Source organism: Rhinolophus sinicus, chromosome 3, assembly GCF_057876585.1.
Source record: "Rhinolophus sinicus isolate RSI-liver-muscle chromosome 3, RSI-T2T, whole genome shotgun sequence".
Lineage (NCBI taxonomy): Eukaryota > Metazoa > Chordata > Mammalia > Chiroptera > Rhinolophidae > Rhinolophus > Rhinolophus sinicus.
Window position 1 is genome coordinate 89,526,484 of NC_142503.1, and position 27,615 is coordinate 89,554,098.

Below are 27,615 nucleotides of genomic sequence, written 5' to 3' on the forward strand. Positions count from 1 at the left end.
GTCGTCAACGCTGCTTCGCCACCACCTTCTAGCCGGTTTATAAAACCGCTTCCGAGGCGCCGCCCCAGCCGCTCGGCAAGACCCCTCCCCCGCCGCGCCCAGCCCGGCCCCGCCGCGCGCCGGAGCTGTGCGCCTGCGCGGACTGCCTGCTCGGCCGCACTGTGCAGGCGCCGCAAGCGTTTCCGGTATCTCAGCCACTCCCTCTGGGCTTTGGTCCGCCTCCCGCGCCCGTCGGAACCTGTTCGCGTCGACTGACCAGAGTCCGCGAATTCTCCGCTCCAAACCCGTCGGAACTGCCCCGACCCCAGGTAAGGGGCCGCAGGAGCGAGCTTCTGGCCCTGTGGGAGCCTCGCACCGGACTGGAACCCGCGGGGGCAATGAGGCGGGGGCTTAGGCCGCGGGGCCCGGAGTCTGAGGGCTGGCGGGTCTCCCTGCCCGGCCTCCGGGAGGGGGCGGGGGATCCCCGTTCTCCGTAGGACCCGCCGAGCTCCTGGATCCCCATACAGATCTTTTCTCTCAAAATTTTCGAGCTCCAAGCCTCTTCCAATGCCAGAATTAACAGCTCCTTCTCCTGCGCTTCCATAGCCCTATTTGCACCTCTATTGTGGCCATTTATCACAGTCTGTAAAACTGGTAAATGGAATAATCTCTCCCTAATCGGGCGTCGTGAGAGACCATTTCTTTCTTTAGCTTCTAGAATAGGTCCCTGCATACGGTGAGCGCTCGTAGAACATTTGGTTTCTGTCTAGGGCAGCCTTCAATCCTTCAGTGATTGGGGCTCTTATGTCCTAGAGGAAAACCTTCCCCCAAGTTCCTTAGGAGTCCGCCTCTCGAGTGCCCCCGTCCCCTAAGTCAAAATTGCACATATTGTGGAACCTTTGATGTAGCACCTTTCACATTTCAACTCTGCAGTGGGACCACCAAAATTCTAATCCCGGCAGCTCCACGTCGTTGGATGCCTGTGGCAAGATTGATTGATTGAGTCTCGCTTTCCTCATCTACAGTAAGAAGATTCTTAGGGCTTTTTAGAGACGCAAGTGAGTTTGTTTGCATAAATTGCTTAGAATAGTTCCTGGCCCAGCATAGGTGCTCAATAAATATTAGCTATTTTTACTGCTTCTGGACGTTATGTGCATTATCTATCTTCCCTTCCTCTCGGAAGCGCCTCCATTTCTCTCTTGAGGACCAGAAGAGTGTCAGATTGATTTGTTTCTGGCCCCAACCTGGTACTTACTACACTGCTGGAGACATAGTAGGCACTTATTAAATTGTAACTTGGACTCATCTGCTATAGTGCAGCTTTGGAACCTGCTTTTATCTACCTCAACTCATTGCCTGAATTACCTAAATTATCCTGGTTCTGTCCTCTTAATCAATTTCACCTAACCCTTTTGGTTTTATGTAGGCTCTGTATGTTCAGGTATATAAAAACAAAGGAGAGGATATCAGGAGGGTGTTTTTGCTGTTAGAGTGTCGGTGTGACTGGCTGTTTCCTATCAAAGCATTAAGAGAATTTCTGAGTTTAATTCATCTACTTACCACAATTTAAGGAGTGGATCATCTTGGAAAAATTAAAACTATTGCATGGAGGGAGAGTGGCAGTATTTCAATCTAGTTCATTAATCCTATGCTGAAACAAATTCTGCATAAAGAAGTTTAAAATGGTCTATTGATGAGGCTGGTACCTGGAATTGGAACCTGTCTCTGAACATTGTGGAGGGTGTGGTGACTTTGTTGGAGTACCTGGTATCGCTGGGTTGGGTAATGAGAGCAATTAGAAGCTGGATGAATCACAGTCTTGAAAACTGACCCTGAACAGGGAACTGAAATTCTCACTGTAGAAATACTTTCAGGCTCTAGGGCCAAGAATTTAAAGTATATGTAGATGTTTCCAAGTTCAGGGGATGCTAACTGGTATGTACTTTTTGCGATAGTTCAAAAGCCTTGGGTCAAAGGAAAAAAAGGAACTAACTTAGCCTCTATTTTGGGCTGTGCTTTGTACTACAACACTTTGATGTTATCTCATTTAATCCTCATACCAACAGCTTTGGGATGGGATGTCAGTAATATATCCATTTTGCAGATGAAAAAAATGAGATTTAGAGATATTGAATGACCTGCCAAGGGTCTCATAGCTAGTATGTGTCAAAGCCAGGTTCCCTTGGGCCCAGAGCCCATAGCTAACCAAACATCAGAATGACTGTACTCAGAGTGATAGGTAAAGAAAGGAGTTTGGGGTAATGGGAGTTCCTGGAATCATGCTCTACTATAAATTATCTCTCTTTCTCAATGCTGGACAATGAAAGGTCATCAGTAGAAACTTGTTAAATTTAATGACACCACCTTTTTTTTGTCCCTTTTTCTCCTCTCTACCTTCATTAAGACAAAAGTTTTCAGATTTCACTTAAATACTAATCACAGTTTAGAAATTATAATTATCACCCTATGACAGAAGGTATCTTTTTCTTGGTACAAAATTCAAGCTTTCACTGATATGTGGCATATAAACCAAAAACAACAAAAGAACAAGACAAACAAATGAGAAACAAAAACTCATAGACACAGACAATAGTTTAGTGGTTACCAGAGGGTAAGGGGGGTGGGGGGTGGGAGATGAGGGTAAGGGGGATCAAATATATGGCGATGGAAAGAGAACTGACTCTGGGTGGTGAACACGCAATGGGATTTATAGATGATGTAATACAGAATTGTACACCTGAAATCTATGTAATTTTACTAACAATTGTCACCCCAATAAATAAAAATTTAAAAAAAGACAAAAGAAAAAAAAATTCAAGCTATTCTTCATTCACTGAGTTTGATGAATACAGGTTGTGTTTACTGGGTGGCTTATAAATTTGACAAATACGAGTGCTCTCTTGGCCTACACACTTAAAATACCCACATGATTGTAAAAGAATTACAGGTCTGAGTGCATATCCAAATATGGAGTTGAATGATAACGAAATTAGAAATGCAATTTTAGAATTATACCATTGTGTAAATGTTTACCTCTTTTGAAGGCTTTGCTACAGTGCTTATAAAACAATTGAAGAATGAGAAAGCCTTTGTCTGCACCTGTTTTTGTTAACTGTGAAATATGTGCTTTTACTGAATATAGATTTCACATTAAATTGTTAATTTGCAGACCAATTTTGTTTCAGTTAACACATGAGCTTATAAAGTGTGGCTTTGAACTAAATTGCTTTTAATTAAGGAGATATTTGTGACACCACATGTTATTTTGAGTAACTGAGTAAAACCTGTTGTGATGGGTAAGCATCTGATATCAGAGATAAAGAGAGAATCATGCATTGAGTGTCTGAAAGTTTATTTAAAAAACAAATTAAGCAGTCTCATTTGAATTTATTTTTAAAATTTTTTAAATTTCCAATTACAGTCTTTTTCTTTATTTGTGAGTTGCCATTTGCTTTCTAGAACATGCAAAAGTAAAAAATTTAAGTGACCTAAATGTCTTCACCCTTAGAATAAAATGTGAAACACTGACATTTCACTTCCAGTTCAAGATATCAGGTGTTAAATTAAGGGTGCACTTATCTCTTTTTGACCTTTGGGTTCCTTTACAACAATTAGCAGAGACATTTCTTCTGCTTTCTACTGAGATTGACTTCTGCTTTGTCTGCTGAACTTTCATTGTTCACTTTACAACCTTCTGGTGACCCTTCCATTCATTTCCTACTTACATCAGGATTCCTGTCTCACATGTTAGTCTCAACCTTGTATGTAAGTGTATTGAAATTTCAGAGTGTTGTGAGAGTCCCTCTTAGAAATGATTAAATGGAGTGCTTGTTTGAAAAAATGTCTTATTTCAGGTAATGGTTGCTTCTTTAGTGGATCTAGATTTGGGTGCCTATAAAATAGAGAATTTTATTTGATTTTTAATTTAATGATGTTTCACGGATTCCTGCTTTTCAGTTAATTACAATAAAGAGCTTAAAGAGTAATAAAACAAACATTTGCATACTCTTTGCCTACATTCACCAGTTGTTAACATTTTGCCACATTTGCTCTTTATCTACTTGTTATACTAAAAGATTGAAAATAAGTTGCAGAAGACATCACATTTCACTCCTTAACACTTCATCATCTTTATCTCCTAAGACTTAGGACATTCTCTTACCTATGGGCAAACTATTATCATAGTTAAAAAATTAAAAATAATTCTGTATTGTTATGTAATATGTAGCCCAAATTCAAATTTTCCCTATTGTATGAAATACACCTTTTATGAATATTTTTAAAATATAGATACAATCAAGTTTCTGTATCAAATTTGATTTTCATAGCTCTTTTAATCTAGAACACTGCCCCCCTCCCATTGCCTTCTTCTAATAGTCCAGGCCAGTTGTTTTGTAGGATAGTACACATTCTGGTTTTAACTGTTATTTTTCCCTTTCATGTTCTTTAATTCCATGCCCCTTTATTCCCTCTACACTGTAAAATTAGTTCTGGATCATGATTGGATTTAGAGTAAAGATGTTTGACATTAATACTTCACAGCTATGTTGGCCATATTACGAGGTTTCTCCAGGATAGTCCTGTGACCTGTTGTCACAGCATAATTATTAATAGTGCCCCTTTTTGTTCTCTTAAAAGCATTCTGGTCTGAATGATAAATTAAGTGGTCACTATTTATAAGTGATGATGTACACCTCATGTTGCCTCCCGTCAGGAGGCCCATCAGATTACATTGTCCCACTATTTATGATACTAAGTTTTACCATTCGGTTAAGGTGGTTACTGCCAGATGTTTTTACTGTAAAGGCATGTTTTTCCCTTTGTAATTAGTAATCTACGGGATGGTCACTTGAGACTGTGTGAATATCCTGTACCCCAGCAATCTTTAACCCATGGTGTTAGAGTCTTTTGATGATCCTTGACAATACATTCGTGGTTACTGTACTAGCTGTACTTAAATGATTAAGTTTTAACATTGAGATTGCTTCTTTTTTAGTAGAAGAGTGTTTTATTTATCCCCAAACATTTCAAGATCCCCAGACAACTTAAATATTGGTTTCCTGCCATTTTAAATGCTTTTTTCTGTTTGCTCATTACAGCTTTCTATCCTTTGAAAACACTAAGAATAATGTCCCTGCATCAATTTTTACTAGAGCCAATCACCTGTCATGCCTGGAACAGGGATCGTACCCGTAAGTATGCTGTTAACTTTGCACCTTTATTTTGGTACCTTTGATCCTTTTATTTTTTCTTTTTTTATATAAGATTTTATTGGGAAAGGGGAACAGGACTTTATTGGGGAACAGTGTGTATTACCAGGACTTTATTTTTTTCTAAGTCCAGTTGTTGTCCTTTCAATCTTAGTTGTGGAGGGTGCTGTTCAGCTTCAAGTTGTTGTCCTTTCAGTCTTAGTTGTGGAGGGCGCAGCTCAGCTCCAGGTCCAGTTGCTGTTGCTAGTTGCAGGGGGCGCAGCCCACCATCCCTTGCAGGAGTCGAACCGGCAACCTTGTGGTTGAGAGGGCATGCTCCAACCAACTGAGCCATCCGGGAGGCAGCTCAGCTCAAGGTGCCGTGTTCAATCTTAGTTGCAGGGGGCGCTGCCCACCATCCCTTGCGGGACTCGAGGAATTAAACTGGCAACCTTGTGGTTGAGAGCCCACTGGCCCATGTGGGAATCGAACCGGCAGGCTTCAGAGTTAGGAGCATGGAGCTCTAACCGCCTGATCCACCAGGCCGGCCCAGTCCTTTTAGATTTAAGCACTTTTAGGGGTCACATATTTCACATTGTCACATGTGAAAAGGACAGCCATAGGTTCAGAAGGGAACTGGGTCAGTCCTTTGGTTTACAGATGCAGAAACTGCAGCCTAGTGGTCGCACATCAAGTGTACCTCAGAGCCATTGCTAGCACCCAAGCATTCTGGTTCCTTGTCCACTTCTTTTTCTGCAGTACCACTTGGAAGACAGTTCAAATCAGAGACATCTTTCATTGGCCCTAGGGACCCAGTGTCTGGAATGGTTATGCTGTAACACCACACTTATCCAGCATTTAGTCAGAATTCTAGAACCTACAGATAAGCTGTTTCAGAAAGTTTTTTTCCTGAGGTACTGAGCAGTACTAACGAGTATTCACTATGTTATTCATAACAAGTTTGAGTTTCTGGTTTTCTAGCTCCAACAAACTAGAAAGAAATGGAGAAGACTCTTAGAAGTAGACACAGTACCGCAAACAACGTGGCAGATAATAGGACAGGAGGAAGCAAAAAAAAAATCTAGAAACAGAAGTGTAGTGTTATGTCCATGAGTTACTTTAAAAAGTTGAATTATATTCACTATTTTTTTAAATAAGGTATAATTATATAGAACTAAGATAGTTCACATGACATAAAATTCATCCTTTTAAAGAATACAATTCTTTAGTAGTTTTTAATATATTTACAGAGTTATGCAATAATTATCTACTTTCGCAATATTTTCATCACTCCAAAAGAGAAACTATATCTGTTAGCAGTCACTTCCACTTTTCCTCAAAACTTCCAGCCCTAGGCAACTATCCAGTTTCACAATATTTTCATCACTCCAAAAGAGAAAGTCTATACCTATTAGCAGTCACTTTCAGTTTTCCTCAAAACTTCCAGCCCTAGGCAACTACTATCTACTATCTGTCTCAGTGGGTTTGCCTATTCTGGACATTTTGTATAAATGGAATCATACAATATGTGGCTTCTTGCATCTAGCTTCTTTCACTGAGCATAGTGGTTTCATGGGTCACCCGTGTTGTAACATGTATCAGTGCTTCGTCCCTTTTTGTGACTGAACAACATTGTGTAGAGATACATCGTTTTGTGTATTCCTTAGTTGGTAATCATTTGAGTTGTTTCCACTTTTGGGCTATGTGAAAGCTGTTGCTATGAACATTCACATACAAGTTTTTGTGTGGACATGTTTTCCCTTCTTTTGAGTGTATACCTAGGAGTTGAATTGCTGGGTCATATGGTAACTATGTTGAACATTTTGAGGAACCACCAGACTATTTTCCAAAGTGATCACACTGTTTTACATTCTCACTAGCAATACATGAGTGTTCAGAACTCTCAGCATCCCCATCAACACTTCTTATCTGTGTTTTTGGTTATAGCCGTATATATCCCCACCATTATCCTAGTGGGTATAAAATAGTGTCTCATTATAGTTTTGATTTGCATTTTCCTGATGACTAATGATGCTGAAGATCTTTTTACATGCTTATTGGCTTTTTGTATGCCTTCTTTGGAAAAATGTCTATTCAGATCCTTTGCCCATTTTAAAAAATGGGTTATTTGTCTTTTTATTATTGAGCTGTAAGAGTTCTTTATATATTCTGGATATAAGTCCCGTATCAGATAAATGATTTAGAAAATCTTCTCACATTCTGAGGGATGTCTTTTCACTTTCTTGATAGTGTCCTTTGAAGCACAAAAGTCTTTAATTTTGACCTGAAACTAATAAAATTAAAAACAAAAAAACTAATATTTCTTAGGGGGAAAAAATGTCTTTAATTTTGAAAATGTCCGTTCTATTTATTTTTTCTTTTGTTGCTTATGCATCTGCTGTTGTATCTATGAAACCATTGCCTAATTTGAGGTTACAAAGATGTATACCTATGTTTCTTTCTAAGAGACTTATAGTTTTAGCTCTTATATTTAGGTCTTAGATCCATTTTGGGTTAATTTTTGTATATGGTGTGAGGTAGGGGCCCTACTTCATCTTTTTGCATGTGGATATCCAGTTGTCCCAGCACCATTTGTTGAAGACTCTTCTTTTCCCATTGATTTATCTTGGCACCTGTGTCAATAGTCAATTGAATGTAAATGTGAAGGTTTATTAGACTTTCAATTCTATTCCATTGATCTTTATGTTTCTCTTAGTGCTGGGACCACATGGTCTTGCTAACTGTGGCTTTGTAGTAAGTTTTGAAATTGGGAACTGTAAGTTCCAACTTTACACTTCTTTCTCAAGATTGTTTTGGCTCTTCTGAGTCTCTTCCATTTCCATATGAATTTCAGAATCAGCTTATTAATTTCTTCAAAGAAGCCAGCTGGGATTTTGATAGGGATTTGTTTGAATCTCTAGACTCACTATTTTTTAAAAGGCAGTTCAGACATGGTTCACTCCTATTTTTAAATAAATACTTGGTACACAAACAGTACCAAGAATTTATTTAAAATTTTTGTTGAATGAAGTGAAAACCTAGATATGAGCCTCTGTATTGGGTATTTGAAAGTATGTGACATGCAAGGTGGTGAGTCGAGCTTCATAGTTGAGTTTTCTATATCTTTTGTCTTTACTTTATCCGATCTAAAAATAGGTTTTTGGATTATTTCCAATTACTTTTAATAGAAATGCAAATTATCATTGTCCTCATTTAAACTACTTAAAAACTCAGTGTATTAAGTCAAATTTTTTGTTATGCCACGTTATAATTTAAAATTTATAACGTTTTCCAGGTTTAACTTTGGACTTGGCTTTTGAAATTCCCATATGCATCTTAGAAATTTAGAGAAACAAGTAACTTTTCCAGAAAGCACTGAAAGTCTTAGGATTTTAGAGTTAAATGTTTATCTAGCTCTACAGTTCATCTGTAAAACAGATGTAGCTCTCTTAAGGAGGGGAGGAAAGGTGATATGATTAGTAGATGGGGAAACTATTAAATGATTGACCAAAAGTTTGAGTCATAGATCCTAATTTTAATTTTAAGAAATCAATTTTTTAAAAAATAGGTGAACCAGAAAGGGAAAAAATATATAAGTTCAAAAAATTCCATCATATATAGATATGTATATTCTTAATATTTTGGATTGGTTCGAGAGATTTCTATTGAATTTTATTTTGTGATTTATATGGGCTTTATTGTAAAGGACACCTTGGACATAGTTTATCAGCAGAATCAAATTTTTTTGATAAACTGTGGTAGTTCCAACCCGGGTCCAGGATAGCAGTAATGAGAGCCTATGAGGTATTTTCAGCATTTCAGAAAGTCTAACTGAAATTAAATATTTATCACTAATGTACAGATGAGCTAAAATGTCAAGTATCTTTACTATGGGTTAAAATTACAGTTGACCCTTGAACAACACAAGGGTTAGGGGTACTGACTCCCTGTGCAGTTGAAAATTCATGTATATCTCTTGACTCCCCAAAAACTTAGCCATAGTCAACCTTCAGTATACAAGGGGGAGTGGTTCCAGAGCCCCCCTCGGGTACCAAAATTCAAGGATGTTCAAGTGCCTTATAGCAAATGGCATAGAACAGTGCATATAGTCAGCCCTCTACATCTGCAGATTGAAAATATTGTTTTCAAGCCACAGTTGGTTGAATCCATGGATGTGAAACCCGTGGATATGGAGGTCGGACTATTTATTGAAAAAAAATCCTCATGTAAGTGGACCTGCGCAGTTCAAACTTGTGTTGTTCAAGGGTCAACTATATATCAGTTAAGTATAGTAATATTGTTTATTTCTTACTGGTTAGAATCTTTCATTGACAGTTGTATGTGTCTCTGAAAATAAATTTTTAAACTTAGTTTTTCTACAAAACATTTTAAAATATGAGGTCCAAGTAGAGGTAAAAATAATAAAAGAAATTCTTCAGGGATGAATATTGAGAACCATTTTTTGAAACAGCTTTTCTATTCTTTCGATCTATTTTAAAACGCCAACTGTAACAGATCCTTTTTTTCAGAGATTGTTTCAAGTTCAACTATTAACTATTGACTTTTTTCTCCAGAGATTGCCCTGAGCCCTAATAATCACGAAGTCCACATCTATAAGAAGAACGGGAGCCAGTGGGTGAAAGTTCATGAACTCAAGGAGCACAATGGACACATCACAGGTAAAGGAAGATACTGAGCTGAGTAGTGTTTCCACACTTAGCACCCTTCCATTGAAATAGCCTGATAAAGTAAGTCTGCCATATATTTAAAGTTGTACAGCATTTACTGAGTTTTCTTTAGAAAATAGCCTGATAGAGATCTCAGTTTTTAAGTGCTTCTTTTAGCTCAGTTGGTACACACCACTCTACAAATATTTTGGAAAACACTGAACCTACGAGGACTAAAGAGCTGAGATTAGGAGATGAGATGTGAAAGAGAAAACTGGACAGCATGTTAGCCAAGCTATGTTCCCAATTGCTGAGGGAGGTCAGTGTCTTCTAAAAGCTTTCTGTATGATGTTTTTTGGGGCAAGGAAGACATTTCAAACTACTGAAAAGGACAAAGAGTAATGTAACAAACACCCATATTCCTGCCACCCAGAATTAACAACTACTTATCTTTTTTCCTGTGCCAGAAAACTTAGGACATAAAGAATATTTTAGATAATGATGGTCAAGTCCCCTCTCACCACCAGTCCTGTTCCTCTCCCCCAGATGGCAGTCTATAATTTAGTGTGACACTATCCCCGTCCATTTTTAATAATTTTACAGACGTGTATATATTCATAAGCAATCTTTAATACTATCGGCTAGTATTTTTAAGTGCTTCATAAATGGTATCATATCATACATCTTTTGTGTCTTGCTTTTGCATTCCACATTGTTTCTGGTCTCTACTTATGTTGGTGTATCTAGATCAAGTTTATTCCTTTTAACTGCTGTTGGGCATTTCATACCTCATTCTTTCCTCCATTGAAGGCCATTTATGTTTTTTCCAGTTATTCCATTGAAGTACTAAATCCAGCATTCCTGTGCAGATCTCTTTGTACATGTGTGAATGTTCATATCTGGGAGCATGCTCATTTTCAACTTTGTTAGGAATCATCAGATGGCCTTCATCGCACTAGCCTTATACATGTCTTAACACAGAATTGATATGGTCAGACTGTCTGATGAGTGAAAGGTGGTATCTCTATATGGTGCATTTTCCTGATGAATAGAAAGGTTGAGCATATTTTCAGATGTTTATTAGCCATCTGGGTGGGTGGGTGTGTGACTTTACTATTTATAATTCCTGTCCTTTTTTGAATTTTTATCTTTTTCTTACTGATTTGTAGAAGACTGGATCTTAAAGCATTGGCTCTGAGACAGATTCCTACATGTACATTAACTTTTGTCTTTGGCAAAGACTATCAATGTCTAGATGGATAGAGATGGCAAGCAGAGCAGTGCTGAGTCTTATTAAGTGAGTGTCAAATTATGGAGGAGGAGAAGTGGGAAAAACAGAATTTTTACAATGATTTTCAGAATTTAGTGAACCAAATCGTGATACTAAATTTCAGGAGAATATATTGTTTTGTTAAGTCATATCTTGCTGTTCTTTAAAAAAAACAGTCACTTATTGCTCTGTTTGGAAAGAGCTCTTGTTCTTTTATCCTTACTACTATAGTTTCTTTTTTATCCTATTTTCTAGCAGAGTTGATTCAACCTCTTGCTTTAAATAATTTGGCCAAGCACATAAAAACTTATTCTCCATAACTTTTTTTTTTTATTGGGGTGACAATTGTTAGTAAAATTACATAGATTTCAGGTGTACAATTCTGTCTTACATCATCTATAAATCCCATTGTGTGTTCACCATCCAGAGTCAGTTCTCCTTCCATCACCATATATTTGACATAACTTTTCAATTACAAACTTCTCACTCACTGCAGTCTTGGGTTTCCATTCCCTGCTCCTCACAATGACGTTTGCATTTAGAGGGGCAGCAAAGGGACTAATCCTGATTTTTTTTTCAGTTGAGACCCTGGAATTTTGCTTCTAATCCCCTAACATACTGATTAGTTTAAAGATAGCCTTCCCCCAAATCAGAGAAAAACAGCATGTTTTGACCTTCTGCACCCTTTACATTCTATTCCCCAGCAAAATTTGTGACCATCCCTTCTCACTTTTACCAGGATTTCTGTGTGATGCTAGTGAGTACCCAGAGTCTACTGACTATGTATTACCGAACCAGCACCAGAGATATCATTTCTATTTTTGTTGCTGTTGCTTTCCCACAACCTTATTTCTATTAGATTTGGCCTATTTTAAGTCCACTGCCAGTGGCCTTATGGACTAAAAATAAGAACACTCATATTTTAAATTGGAATTTTAGCATTAGGAAATACTTTTGAATGAGAAAGGGCTAAGTTGGAAGACCAAAGAAATAGTCAAAAGAGTGAAATATTTAGTTGTGTGTTTTTTTCTCCCCTGCTTCTTTTTTGGAATTTTTTGAACTTGGGCCTATTTTCTGTCCAAATGCCCAAAGACTTTTTCTTTTTAGTTCTGAAAAAAAAAAAAAACTGTTGTTGGAAAAATCTAAATATAACTCTGTGGCAGAAGAACAAGTATCAAACGTATTTTCTCAGAAAGATAGTAAATACGGGGGAAAAAATTATCTTCTGAAGCTTTTCTAGAAGACTAGTCAGTACTGCAGAGAAAAAGAGCATGACAAACATCAAAAGGATATCAGTCAGTCCTGGTGTTTTTTCTGAGTTTATTGTGTTAAATGTTTAATCACTGTCTCTTTTTTAAAGAATATTTTACTATGGACAGTTTTAAACAATAATGAAAATAGACAATAATGTAATGAGCCCCTGTATAGCCATCACCCAGATTCAACAATTTTCAACTCATAGCCAATCTTGTTCTCAACTCACTTCCTTCCTATACTATTTTGAAGCACATCCTAGCAATTGTCTCATTTCATATTTCAGTTAGTATCTCTTAAAAAATAAGGGCTCTTCAATAATAACCAATACAATAGTCTTTCTTAACTGGGATCCTAATAAGGTACACATGTGGTTGTGATTAGTTGATGTATCTCTAAAGTCTTTCATTTATAGGTTCTGTTTCTTCTCTTTCTTTTTCTTTGCAATTTATTTATTAAGAAAATTGAGAAATCGGGTTGTTTGTCCTATAGTGTTTTCTGGATTTTACTGATTGCAAGCCCATATTTCTCTGTCCTCTGTATTTCCTGTAAATTGCTAGTTGAAGTTAGGTGATGGTAGGTCCTTTCATTGACGAGGCACATAATGTCTAGTTCTCTCTTTCTGTGATGTTAGCATCTGTTGAAGATCAGTGCCCATATCCATTAACTTAGCAATGGCTACAACATGGTGATATTTTAAATCTATCATTTCTTCTCTATTAGTTGAATATATTTATAAAGATGCTTACCTTCACCTACTGCTTGGTTACACTGAGATATAGTTAGTACAGGAAAGACAAGATAGATTCTTGATTCTCTTCCTTTCCTTTCAAGTCTTCTGATGTCAGGAAAACAGGAAAAAATATGCAAAGCTAAATTAGAAAGAGATGAAAATTTGCCTTTTACTGAATATTTACTCTTCCCATTTCTCTTTTTAAGAAGTATGTGTCTAAAGAGCTAAAAGCTAATGTCATCTGAAATAGTTTGAGGTTATGACTATGGTTTTACAGCTTCATATTCAAATAAAAGATGTAGCTACCAAAGTAGGCTTAGAACTATAAAACCAAGCAGAAGGCAGCTCCTTGTATTTTTCTTGAAGGCTAATGATCTATTGATTTTTTTTTTTTAAGCACCTCATTTAAGCACCTCAAGGATTCTTAAAAAACACATGTATTTGGAGTGGTGATCATATGGAATAAGGGATGAAATTTGAGATTGTCAAAATCATACAAAATCACTGAGCTTTCTCGTTACAAGGCAACATTCTGATGTTAGAGGATATAATAGTTCTCTATTGCAACAAATCCTGTAAACGTAGCAGCTTAAACCAAAACACATGTATCATCTCACAGTTTTTGTGGGTCCAGAGTCTGGGCCTGGCTTATCTGGGACTCTGCTTAGGGTCTCACAAGCTATAAACAATGTGTCATTCAGGGGTGAGTTCTCATCAGAGGCTTGACCAGGGAAGGATCCACGTCCAAGCTCCTTCAGGTTATTGGCAGAAGAATTCATTTCCTTGCAACTGTAAGATTCATGGCAGCTTGCTTTCTCAAAGCTAGCAATGGAGAAAGCATGTGAGTGTCTTTAGGAAGAGAGGTACCATACTCTTATGTAATCTTGTCCAGTAATCATGTACATCTCATCACCTTTCCAGCATTCTATTAGTTCAAATCGAGTCACAGGTCCTGCCCACACCCATAGGGAGGAGACCACACAGAGGCATGAACACCAGCAGGCGGGGTCGCAGGGACTGCCCAGCACAATAATTTCAAAAACTTGCTTCCTATTATTAGTAAGCTTGTAGTCAAGTTAGGAAAACAAGACATTCATAAAAATAACAATATTTTGCATCACAGTTCTGAGAATTTATCAGAGATAATTTTAGCCATAGCAAAAAGATACATCCCTGAATATTTACTCCAATTTTATCTAACAAAATGTTCAACAATAGGATATTTGGGGAAATTATAAGATCAGTATTCTGAAATAATGTATAACCACTACTAACATATAAAAAGCAGGAGAAAACGTTTGCCATAATAATAACTGGGGGGAGCAATGTGTGTGGACATAAAGAACAGAGGCATGACTTTATTGACTTTCTGCGTGTCCCATTGTGATGTTTGTCTCATAACAATGTGTGTATTGCTTTTGTAGTGAAAAATCAAATTTTAAATCTAAATAAAGAGGGCTGCAAAACACACATCACTTAGAATACACTCCCCCATATATTTTTCCCTTCGGTGGTACAAATAATTGAGCTGACATTTCCTGTAGGTGAATGAATGAACTCTTCATACTGCTAAGGCACTGATTTATGACTAATGGAGACTTTCATTTACTCGTATATTCATCTTACTTTTTTTCCATATAAATGTTAAGAATGTTAATTATTAATTTTTAGGGAGATATCTACAATAAAAATTTATTAGTAATATTTCTATATGAAATTGTATTTCTATATGAAAATACCTCATCAATAGCTATAAAATGGTTTGAGTCATAGCAGCTTTTACTCTTGGTATATAACAAACTGACCTTGACTTTGGGGTCCTTCACAGAAGCACCAAATAAGTAAAAGTCTGGTAAAATAGAAAAATAAACCTTACATTTAGATACATATTTAGGTCTCTTCCTAGTTTAGGTACAAAGATACTCAAGGACTCTTTCATAGAACCTGTATCATACCGAAAAGGTATTTAAGTTAGTTTATATGGTAGTGACCTTCAGAAGAATATATAATGAATTACAATTTATATTTTCCCATCTATACACTGAAGATTATTTTTATTTACCCTATATGTTTCATTTGGATGTCATGTAACAGACTTTCAGTTAATATCATTGAATGAGATGTGTTAATAAATGAAGAATACAGGTACTTTCAGACCCCCCAAAAAAAAATCTAAGAGGGAAGAAAAAGGTCTTCAGACCTGGTATCTTTAGAAACCTGTGAACAGGTGGAAAGAATGTCCCCACTTAGTTTTGTAACCTCCACAATTATAAAATAGCTCTGTTCTGCCTGGCCTCACAGAGGATCCTGAGTTACAGAACTTTGTAGAGAAAATCCTTGCCTTTGTGTGTGTGAGGTGGTGATCAGGACCATATCTGTGCCCGCCATGCCAGTACCCACCTGCCTATGCCATGTCAGTTGTCACTGGCCCAGGCAAAGCAGATGATGCCATGTCTCACTTGCAGGTATCGACTGGGCTCCCAAGAGCGACCGCATCGTCACTTGCGGGGCAGACCGCAATGCCTATGTCTGGAGTCAGAAAGATGGTGTCTGGAAGCCAACCCTGGTAATCCTGAGAATTAACCGTGCAGCCACTTTTGTCAAGTGGTCCCCACTAGAGAATAAATTTGCTGTGGGAAGTGGAGCGCGACTCATTTCCGTTTGTTACTTCGAGTCCGAAAATGACTGGTGAGCAACATCTGAGTGATTTATTTCTCTCTATAGACTCATACATTCTGATCACGGTGATCTTGGTGATTTCTTGAGGCACTGGGTGAAGGCTTACCTGTAACTTCAGTTTTTCCTCATCTGGAGATTTTTTCGTTCCCTCTGAGCATTTTTCCTTCTTATGTGTACATTGAGTGAAACCTCACATCTTTCTCACATTACTATAGAACAGTGGTTTCCGTGTTCTGATCTGCTAACTTGTTTATTCTGTTAGGTGTTAATACTCTTCTGACTCTGCACTGTCCAAATTGCTGTTATTATGATACGTATATAAATTATAAACTTGAAAGATTCCCAGTGTCCTGAGGAATAATTTTTTTCCTCACCATCTCTATCCATTTAAAATATGTAGGATTCATACAGATTAACAATGTTCTCCTTTCTTTAGAGTTTGCTAACCAAATATGTGCCTTGATACAATGTTTTACTTGTTTAAACCATTGAAATAAAAATTGACGAGGATCTTGGAAATATAATCAGCCTATTAACTACTCTTTTCATAAATCACTTGTAGCTGAGCCAAACAGAGGTTTATTTTATAGCTAAGTAACTTACTTTAACTACTCCTTCCTGCTTACTTTGATAAGAAAATGACTTTGCTCTATCTGGTACGCATTCAGAAAGGGTGGGAAATACAATTCAACGTGGAAATGTCATTTAGTACAAAACTGGCAGTGTATTTGCACTAAAAAGAAAGTACACATTACTCTTTGTGTTAGTGTACTGTTTGCTTTCTGTTGAAACAGTGAAAGGAAGGGATTGTCATTACATTTTGTAATTTAGTGAAACCTCAAATTTTGATTCTTTGAAGAGAAAGTGAATTTGCAGCAAGATTGAATTATGAATTTAAGATGTACATTTTTCTTTGAAGCATGTGTAAAATTAAAACTAACAAAATGTTGCCAGTTAAAAATCATTTAGAAGGCTTGCTGGAATGGAAAGGTAAGAAACAACCTAGGTAACCCTCAATGTCAGTAATTGTTTACATTTTTGTTCATTAAAATATAGTCTCAAATGTAGGTAAATTGTACTTGACTTTAATACAAAGAATTGTCATTTGAACAAGCTGTGTGTTCAGAGGAATTTCTCAGCTCTGGCTCAATATTTCAATAGTATTTTAAAACAACCTCTAAAAGCCTTTAAATTAGCTACCTTATTAAACAAGGCAGAATATTGTCTATTGAATAGTTTCAAAATATTCAGTATTTTTTCAAAATATTCAAATACATTTTTTAAATACTGAATATTTTCAGAATGAAATTTTTCAGATAGGTTTCTAAGAAAAAGATTCTATAGAAAAAGAATTTAGCATTCGAGGAAGGATATTTGACACAATATTAAGTCTCTCATCATGATTGGTTTTTAAGTAGCAGTTTAGGGGCAGATACTGGTTTAGTTAAGCCAGAATCATGACTGATCTTAGGATAAATACTCTCTAAGTGGAGTTAGGGAATGAGTTAAAGGCGAATCTCCAACAAGAGGTTCTGCTAATTTCTTGGTTGTGATTTCTCTGTGAAAAAAGTTAAAAAGAATTTGCAACTTCTGGAAACTTAGCATTGAAAACTTAGAAAGGAAATTAAGCTATCTTACAACCCAACCTAACCCAAAATGAAATAAATCACTGCATATTTATTAATAAAAATTCAAGTTATTTCAAACCTCAATTTGTATTTCAAAGATTAAAGTCACACGTAATCTGAAATTCCATGGGACAGTACCAGAATTAATCCATAAATACACTTACTAATGAAGGTCCCTGGTAGCCAGGCAAGTTCAGAACCAGTTGCCCTGATGAGAATGTCAAACCCTAAAAGACAGGAAAACAGAAGGGACTGGGTATGATTCTTCCTCTCTTCCTTTAGAAATGTACTTTCTCTCTGGCAGGAGACCTGGTAACCACACAAGAAACATGCATTGGTGTTTTTACCTGACACATTTATAGGTTATTTGGGGGGCTGTTGTGTGGATAAACTAAAATCATGATTGGTTTTTAAGTAGCAGTTTAGGGGCAGATACTGGTTTAGTTAAGCCAGAATCATGACTTATCTTAGGTTTAGTTAAGCCAGAATCATGACTGATAAACTAAAATGGATTTTCTCCTTTTGTAGGTGGGTAAGCAAGCACAATAAAAAGCCAATTCGTTCCACGGTCCTCAGCTTGGATTGGCATCCCAACAATGTTTTGCTGGCAGCAGGATCATGTGATTTCAAATGCAGGTGGGAACAAATGAGAATTTGTGGATAGACTTGAGCTTTTTGTTGTTCGTGTTACAACAAATATTTTTAAGGTTCCTTTTCTTTGCAAGATACTATTCTAGGCACCGTGAGGGACTCAGAGATGAAAGGAGCTTGTGATCTAGAAAAGGAGCTAAGTAAGTACATACTGAGTACATACTTAGGTAGACAGAAGTGGACTTGGAGGTATGGTAGGAGGGAAATGCAGGGGTGGGGACAGAGAGGGTTTCCTTTGGCAGAACATCCGTGGTTTCGAGTGGGGCTATAGTGTTCTCCCCCAAACCCACTACAGTATTATTTCATTACCCAGGCAGCAGACTCAGCAAATTCCAGAGTGAAACTCAGGTTAACAAAGCGTAATTAGCTGAACAGTACACACTGTTGAGTTACTCCTTTTCAGTTAAAGCTTTTTCCTTGTCGTGATCATGAGGCTAGAAGAACACAGCCACGTAGCTAAGAGCTTTAAGGATCATACAGTGTAATTGCTTTTTAAAGTTGTTCTTTATCAGCAGTTGTTCTTTTTTCTCTTAGACGAAAGAAAAGCAAATAAATGTTGCTTCATGCTGACTGTATGGTGGGTTGGGAGATAGCATTCATCTTTCTTTAGTAGGCTACTTGGAAAATTACCAGAAAACCTGCCTATGGTGTTTTTGTTTTTTGAGCCTTGTTTTTTTTGTGTGTATTTTTTTTTTAATATACGTGTGGGAATTTGGCAATGGACGGGGATACAGTAGTGTCAAGGCACTTTTTGGGAAAATATTGGTTCTTAAGAACCAATGTAACAGTACAGATAAATAGACATTTTCTAGAGTTTTTCGTATTCAGGAGTTCCGCTGTTTGTGATTTATTACGCGAGTCATTCTGGCTCTCTTAGGAGATGGAAATAGTGGTACTGATCCATACCACCTGGGTCATTAGGCTGTTTCTAAGAATCTGGTTGTGGAAATGGGTTACAATTCTTCTGCTAATAATAATTTCCAGAAATAAACTTTGCTTTGACTGGTAGTCCTGTGGGTATGAGTCTGTTCCGTTTGTACTCTCCAGTTGGCAGCAGAGAATCACCTGTCTTTCCAGGACTCTGAGGACTAAAGCAGTGGCCATTGTGATGCTGATTTAAAGCACAGCTATTCTAAGGTCACATCATCTGCCTTACGGATAACTGCGCTCCATCGGCTAGTGCCCTGCCTCTTCCAGAGCTGCTGCTGCCAGTGTCATTTACCAGATCACTTAGGGAGTCTTTAGGTTCAGAAGTTTTAGAAGAGAAACTTTACAAAGTAGAAATAACATTGGCGGGCAAAAGCGAATAAAAGGATGGATTCCCAGCTGTTCTTTATCCCTTTTGCGTCCCAACTCTGGTTCAAGGAATTAGAGGAAGAGACAGCAGGCTGGAAAGGACCCACCTTCATCGCAGACTATACCTGCCACAAAGACTGGACAGTGGGCCTGAGGGTAGAGTGAGCCCAGCCCTCTACCTGACTGTGCTAGGGAAAGCCTGCCTGCTTTCCCTCCCCGTGGGAGGGCCACGGCTTCCCTTGGCTTTCTCTTTGGATGTCCTTTCTTTAATTGGGTGCATACCATTGGCTTATTGCAGAGTAGCAAATAATTTTCTTTCAGCCTACCCTACTGTGGGCTTGGAATACTGTGTCGAGAATGATGGTGAAGTAGACAGGAAAGAATGCTGTGCTCATTTAGCCAGATCTTCCATGGGCAAGGGAGGGCAGGGCAGCACGATTCTCCCCTAGAATGTGCACTCCAGAAGGGAAGGGCTTTTGTGTCCATTACTTCTAGAACTGCGCCCCTAGAGCAGTGCCTAACAAATCATAAGTGCTCTATGAATATCCTTTGATTGAGGATGGATTTGCCAAACTTGGATTGGCCTCTAGGGCAGCCTAGAACCATTCTGTGTCTTAAGAGATTCATGTATCTGAACTTGTCTGTCATTTTCTCTTCACGAGTCGCTCTGTTTGCATTCTAGGACACTTGACGGCAGCTGCCTGTGACCTATTTCTATATACATCTATTTTCATTTCCCTTTTCCTTCTCTCCCTGCCCCTTAAACTGCAGAGTGTTTTCTGCATACATTAAAGAAGTGGATGAAAAGCCAGCCAGTACGCCCTGGGGCAGCAAGATGCCTTTTGGTCAGCTGATGTCAGAATTTGGTGGCAGTGGCACTGGTGGCTGGGTGCATGGCGTCAGCTTCTCCGCCAGTGGGAGCCGCCTGGCCTGGGTCAGCCACGACAGCACCGTGTCCGTTGCTGATGCCTCAAAAAGCATGCAGTGAGTGTTTGCCTTTTGTATAGTTAAGGAGTGGGGCGGGATCGCTCGTCAGCTGGGCTAAGGCTGCCCTTCCTTGGGTACAAGTGCAGGAATCAAGCATAAGAATCTGACCCAGACTGAGGACAGCCTTTAAAGTCAGAGACACATGTTGAGATTGTCCATTTGGGGACATTTTAAAGAGTTAGGTCTCACTTCCAGAAGCTCTCCTTAATGGAAGTGCTGATAGTGATTTCTTTGAAGGACCCTCCTGATTTGCTACTGATAAGAGTTCCTTCAAATAGCCAGTTTAGTGACAGCACTCTTGAATTCCTTACAACATGTAAATGTCACCCACCAGCCTTAAATAGGTGGTATGTTCCTGCTCTGTGTCGTCAGGGAACAATGACTCCATTACTTTGGAACTTCGTTCAGTAATACTTGAAACCTAGAAGCCAGTTCCTCTGGTGTATGCTGGAAGAACTCGAATTGCGGTGACTCGTTAGTGTGTGGGGTGCCTGCTCAGCCTTAAGGGAGCATTAGGCATCTTGTCAGATGTCACAGTTCATATTTGTTCATCATCCGTTGGAGGAAGAGAGGTGATTGGAATCCTGTCCTCTTATGAGTCTTCTTTCCTGGTGCAGCTAAAGGTAACCCACCTTTAAAGGTTTCCTGGCTTGTCAATCTGTGTGCCAAGAACCAGTCATTTCAGGTGACTTTGACTCCTCCCGCACGGTGACAACAGAGTGACACTTCAGAGAGGATAGTTGATTCCTAGCGGATTGAATTGCTTTTTTTTTTTTAATTTTGTTTCTTTATAACATCCCCAATGTAAATGATACAGTCTTGTAGATTTCTATACATATGTAGGTACTTATATAGCTTTTAATTTTTAACACAAATGGTATTATGCTGTACATTTTGTACAGTAATTTGCCTTTTGTCATTCAATAATGTTTTGATGTTATAGTTACTTGATTTGTGTACAATTGTAATGCATAATGACCTCCTACCATGTTTGCCTGAAAAAAAGACCTAGCCGGACCTCAGCGCTAATGCTTTTGGAACAAAAATTAATATGAGACCCAGTCTTATTTTAATATAATGTAAGACCGGGTCTTATATAATAATAATATAATATGATATGATGTAATTTAATATAATATAATTAATATAATATGTAATACCAGGTCTTATATTAATTTTTGCTCCAAAAGACGCATTAGAGCTGATGGTCCGGCTAGGTCTTATTTTCGGGGAAACACGGTAGCATATGCTTATTACAAGCCCCCGTCTACCCTTGTATTGATTTATGTTTGGCTTCTATGGTCCTTCAAGTCACATTATGTCCTCCATCCTTCCCCTTCTCAAATATAAATATTTCATGTAGTAAAAGCCAGGTAGGCCACAGTAAGTCTTTAAGATGAGGTATTAGGACTTCAGTCCAATACCACTGGTATTGATGGAGGAAGGGGGGGGGTGTCTCTTAAGACATAATTTTCAAAATTCATCGTCTTTTACACGAAGTTATTCATCAACCAATGTGTTTGCCTACCTTATCTGTGTAACTGCTTGGCCAGGGGCTGAGGCAGGTAACTACTAAGCTATATACTCAGTATACATGGTGCATCTACATATGTGTGCATCCACACACCTACTACGTGTGAGCTCCTGGCTGGCTAAGACTGTGCCTTGTTCATCAGCGGCCCTAGCTCCTAACCCAGTGCCTGGCAGAGGAAAGAGACCAGGCTCTGGTGACTGTCGGTAGCCCCAGCCCTCTAGGAGCCCACAGTGAGCACAGGCGAGGAAAGGATAGCAGAATAAGGGGTTCAGTCGTGATTGATAGTGAAAACTCTAGGAGGTCAGAGAAAGGAGAAGCCACTTTAGGCTGACATGGTCTAAGAAAACGTCACAGAGGTGATCTGATCAGAGCTGAGCTTCAAAGACGGGTGAACTCTGGACAAGCAAGAGGAGCAGAGACAACATGTAGGCAAAGGGGCATGGGAGCAAAGGCAGTGATGGGAAAGGACAAGAGCCTGCTGGGGACCAAGCTGTAGGCCAGTTTGTCATGAGTTGGGGGGCCTCAGAAGGGAGCAGAGTGCAGGCAGAAGAGAGCTGAAGGACTCAGAGTCTGCAGGTTACCTCAGGACTGTCTCCTGCTTGAGATTCCTGAAAGCCTAGGTCGTGGGAATCCTTTTAAACATAAGTAGTCATTTATACTGGTGAAGCCCCTAACAGAATGGTCCTTTGTCATCTTCTGTGTCTGTAAATAAGCTGAGTAGTCCGCTTTATCTCCGTTTGACAAGTATTCTTGTGTTCAGGGTCTCAACTCTGAAAACAGAGTTCCTGCCCCTCCTGAGTGTATCGTTTGTCTCGGAGAACAGCGTTGTCGCTGCTGTAAGTATTTCTCTCCATCTTTACTTGTCATACACTGTCTGTAATTCGCTGGGACAGGGACAGTGTGTGCTCTGCCTTTGTGCGCTAGCACAGAGGAGAACGGCCTTTTAGAAGAAGCAGGACTAGCCTTTGAGAGTAGGAGAGGCCTGTAACGGTGCACGTTCTGCTGAGGGGGCCAGTGGGGAGGCGGCATACCCTACAGGCCTGACTGATCCCTCGTTTCAGGGCCATGACTGCTGCCCAATGCTGTTTAACTACGACGACCGTGGCTACTTGACTTTCGTCTCCAAGCTAGACATTCCAAAGCAGAGCATCCAGCGCAACATGTCTGCCATGGAACGCTTCCGCAACATGGACAAGAGGGCCACGACTGAGGACCGCAACACAGCCTTGGAGACCCTGCACCAGAATAGCATCACGTAGGTGCCCCCCAGCCACCGGGGGCCCTGCACGCCACCTGTAGCCAGGGCCCTGACCATCTGTAGAAAAGTGTTTAGGTGACCAGGATTCCCTTCCTCCCCTCTCTGTTTCCTGACTGTGTCTCTGAGTTCTGTGTACTACAGGTGCAGACATCCTTTTAGGGATGGGCGCACAAAGTTGGTAGTTTCTCAACTGCAGGCTCCTGTTTTCAGCTCATGATAGACAGTGAACCACCCCCATCTAGTCAATCTGTTCATCAAGCTGGAGATGGTGGTATGAGGCATCGCACGTGAGGAGGCCGATCATATCGCTTTCGCAAAACCTTGATTGAGAATGAATGGAGACCTTCCTGAATATCATGTTCCTCTGGTAGTGAACACATGACAGGAAGATTAGTCATATTCTGTTTGGAAAGGTACTTCTAGCTATCATTTCAACCATGGATAGCAAGTAATATATACAAGTAAGATCATTTAATTAGGGAAAAAATTCCTTAGCATTGTGCTGACAAGCTAACGAGTTTCTTTCCTTATTTTTCATCAGGCATGTGTGATTATATAAGAACTGTGTTGTCCAGAAAGCTTGATTTTTTTTTTTAACTATTATTTATTTAAGTGTGTTTTTCCAGGACCCATCAGCTCCAAGTCAAGTTGTTGTTCAATCTAGTTGTGGAGGGTGCAGCTCACAGTGGCCCATGTGGGGATCAAACCGGCAACCTTGTTGTTAAGAGCACCGCGCTCTAACCAACTGAACTAACCAGCCGCCCCTGGAAAGCTTGATTTTTTAAAACCTAGAAGAGAAATGCAATATGTTTTTGATACTTTAAATTACTGTATTCAAAGTTAGATATCATAGGATTTTCTCTTTTTTACTACACCTTGGTGATGATGGCAGGAAGAAGAATAGAAACCTCTTGACTTTCTCTTTGAGAAAATTACTAAATTCAGGTTGTGCTTTTCATCATGTTCAGTGGAAAGGGCCACTGGACTTAAAATAGGCTGAAAATGTGCTCTGTTGAAAAGCAATAACTTGAAGGTATAGCAAGACTTTCCCCACCCTTCTCAAGTTTCTCTGTCTTCAATGACTTTCAGAATTATTTCCTGTGAATTTTTCTTAAGCTCCTCTGCAGAGTATGAACAGCAGACCCTTGCAGGTTGACTTTTATTTGCAGGTGTTAGGTCCTCTTTGCCCAAGAGCAGGGTCAGCAAACTCTCTCTAAGGCAACAGATGGTCAATATTTTAGGCTCTGAGGGGCTGTACTGTCTCCATCGCAAGCTTTGCCGTTGTGGTACAAAGGCTGCCATGGACAGTATGTAAATAAAGGAGCGTGGATATGTTTTATAAAACTTTATGGACACTGAAATTTGAATTTCACATAATTTTCACATGTTATAAAGTAATTTTTTTTCCAACCATTTAAAATTGTAAAAGCCGTTCTGAGCTTACAGGCTATATACAGATACAGGTGGTGCCATGGTTTGCCATCCCCTACCCCAGAGGGAATGTCCTAGACATTTCAGAGGAGAACGGAAAACACTGTCTAAGCTACAGAATTGATTTTCTTGAAAGTTTCTCAGATAATTAGGTTGAGACAAGTTGTTTCATTCATCTGTTCCTCTGCTTCGCCTGGTTGGAATCCTGTGGCATGTCTGACTGTTGCTAACATTTATGATGTTAATCTCAGATGCAAGAGATCTCTTGGCTTATATGCCCCGGCTGTTGGAGAGTGATTTGGGAGTTTTCTTTGGAGCCAGTTGGATTCGGCCATGCTTTATCATGCCTGTAGTAAAAAAAGAGTTTCCATTTCAGTTGTGGCTGCGGTCCAGCCCACACCCTGCTCTGGGCGATTGCATGCTGTGTGTCCTGCATTGTCCTGTTTCTCCATGTCACTAATTAATGCAGAGTCTTAACCTTTCTCTCTTTTAAGTCTTGTCTTTTCTGAACATCTGGTAATAAAATGCATCTGCATATTTTCTGAGTCAGATTGCTACAGCCTAATATTGATAAACAGTATTCAGAACTTAATAAACAATTTCCTTAAAATGCCCTTAAACTATGAGGAAGGCAGGGCTCACTTCTACCACATACCTTACAATCTCTCGTTTTTGCTTTTTTTCAGTCAAGTATCTATTTATGAGGTGGACAAGCAAGATTGTCGCAAATTTTGCACTACTGGCATCGATGGAGCCATGACAATTTGGGATTTCAAGGTATTGTCTACCTTTAAGAACAAATCTTGTTTATGTTAAAACATTTCCTGTGAGAAAAATGTTTTCCATTTCTTGGAACAAAATATTGAAGCCAATGCAAATCAGAAATGTGGGACATTAGACTGTAGTTGTCTTTAAAACCTAAAAGTCATTAGCGGGAGGAAACCACACTTTCCCAGTGGGAATATGTACTTCTTTCTAGATGTCCGTCTAGTCACTGAGGAAAAGTTGAGTGCTGTTTCTGTAGTAGGCCCTGTGTTGAGGCTCCAGTCTAAGTTTATAGAGATACATTTTTATGGTTTATGCTAATTAATAAACGTTCACCAAGTGCCTACTGGGTGCCAAGCATGCTGCCAGGCACTGCGGATATTGACATATATTGACGTGAAGGAGCCTTTTAGGGGCTTGTCCAGCAGAAGAGAGGAGGGTGAGGGGATTAAGTGGGGTTCCAGAAGAGAAGCCAGTGCCTCTGTTTTTACATTGAGGAGTTGGGGGGAGGGGAGCAGGGGTGAAAACTGCCAGCACTGCAGGGAAGAGATTAGACCTGAGCTCTATCTCCAGATGCAGGGGGATTTGGGGACACATGGTTGGGGGTGAGGGGTGGGTTGCAAGCATTCAGAGCCAGAGCAGGGAGCCAGAGCAGCACGGAGCTCAGAGAGCACATACTGCATTCAAGGCACTGCTGGTGACTGGGGCTATTGTGTGGGGCCTATAGCAACATAAGGGAACTAGAGAAAAGCTGTGCGTGGTCAGGGAGCGCAAGCTGGGCTTTGTCTGCAGACCACTAGGAGCTGTTCCAGAACCGAGTCGGAAAGCACCAGCTGTAATATGTGGTGGCCTGGGCCACCCAGGGCTCCGGGCAGAGGCTTCTGAGTCCAGTGAACAAGTGAGGATGTGAACCCCAGCTGTGGCGGGGGCTGTGGCCAGGAGATTCTGGAGTGCAGAGAGAGTTAGGAGGCCTGACGGGAGGCAGGGTGTGACAGTGAGGGACAAATCCAGGAGGATGCCAGCTTGAGGATTGGGCAGGTGAGAGGCGAGATACAGAACCAGGGAGGAGGAGCAGGGGTACCTCCTGTGTGTAGCTCTGTGAGTTTGCTTCTGGTTGTTAACCTACAAAGCAGGTAAACATGTACAGAATTTTCCTCTGTGCATGTCCGTGATGTTTGATTTTTTTTTTTCCCTTTCCTTGGGTCAAATACATAGTATAGAAAAGCCTCCAGAATATTCTGGAGAAACAAACTGTCTTCCTCTAAAAGTCTCCCCCCTTTTTACCTTCACATACTTTAAGTCCTGGGTATCGGGGCTCCTGTGTAAGCAGTTACAGCTCTGCCCTTCATTCTTTGATCCCTCGGGCCACCTCCTTTTCACTCTCTGTACTTGTGTAAGCTAGGAGGTCCCAGTGCAGTTTTCTCTTCAGTCCATTCGCCTTTGAGCACCTGCTGCGTGTTGTGCAGCAGGCTGGCTGCATGGCCTAAAGAAACATGGGAGTGCCTGCCATTAGGGTGTCTAGAGTGTGAAGAGGCAAGGGACGTGTGCATATATGGCCCTCATCTGTCAGGGCCACTGACAGACAGGAGGTATGTGCCCCAGGAACACAGGAGTGTGCCCGGAGCCTGCAGGCGGGTGTGGGGGACAGGGGAGCACAGCCTGAAGGGCCAGCAGTCCTAGAAGGTCTGTGCCAGGCAGAGCCCTGGGAGTGCGTGACTCAGAGATGGTGTAGGGTCAGATTTGGGGGTGCGAGGGCCTCCACCTCAGCTAGGGAAAGGCGGGGTAGTGTAGTGCTGTAGAGGTAACGGCAGGATGGACAGTCTTCAGTAACCACCAGTGTTCTTCCTGCCATTTTCAAGACCTTAGAGTCTTCCATCCAGGGCCTTCGGATAATGTGAAGCTGCGTGAGCCTCCCAGACCCAGCATGACTGACTGACAAACTGCCCCGTCGGCAGCTCCACCATTTGCATGATGGTGCGGAGAGCCAGCCGCAAGGAAACACTGAAGACACGTATCTCGCAAATGTTGTTTGTGTGTTTTTGTTTGAATATAATTGGTGAAAGTGTTGGTTTTCAAAAGCAGCAGTGATTGGATTTTGTTTGTTCTTTTGGTTTTTGTTTTTCTGTTCGTTTTGTTTTTTTGGTTTGGGTTTTGGTTTTTGCTATTTCATTCCATTCTCGACCAAAGCTTCTGTTTTAGTAGTTTATTATGGAAAATTGTCACACTAACTTAAAAGAAAGGGTGGGGAGATATGTAAATTGCTAAAAACAATTAAATAAAAATACTGAAATGTG

General features: G+C 39.8%; 1 protein-coding gene across 2 annotated transcripts; it reads left to right on the forward strand.

The window, feature by feature from the left end:
• Positions 1–170: 170 nt before the first annotated feature.
• Positions 171–27,615, forward strand: ARPC1A (actin related protein 2/3 complex subunit 1A). 2 transcript variants are annotated; one of them, XM_019718318.3, is made up of 11 exons: positions 171–308; positions 913–1,037; positions 5,079–5,171; positions 9,743–9,847; positions 15,558–15,780; positions 17,928–18,035; positions 20,118–20,330; positions 22,628–22,703; positions 22,929–23,122; positions 25,243–25,333; positions 27,181–27,615. In XM_019718318.3, the coding sequence occupies exons 3-11, from the start codon at positions 5,108–5,110 to the stop codon at positions 27,217–27,219; spliced, it is 1,113 nt and encodes a 370-aa protein (XP_019573877.2). In that variant the 5' UTR covers positions 171–308; positions 913–1,037; positions 5,079–5,107; the 3' UTR covers positions 27,220–27,615. The 2 variants fall into 2 exon arrangements, with proteins under 2 accessions (XP_019573877.2, XP_019573878.2); XM_019718319.3 differs by lacking the exon at positions 913–1,037 and having other exon boundaries at positions 174–308.

What these genes read in the sequence shown, in the direction of transcription:
- ARPC1A (XM_019718318.3), top strand. Translation starts at nt 5,108, where the DNA reads ATGTCCCTGCATCAATTTTTACTAGAGCCAATCACCTGTCATGCCTGG. An exon ending in CTGGAACAGGGATCGTACCC is followed by an intron (nt 5,172 to 9,742) that starts GTAAGTATGCTG and finishes TTTTTTCTCCAG; the next exon opens with AGATTGCCCTGAGCCCTAAT. An exon ending in TCATGTGATTTCAAATGCAG is followed by an intron (nt 18,036 to 20,117) that starts GTGGGAACAAAT and finishes CTTAAACTGCAG; the next exon opens with AGTGTTTTCTGCATACATTA.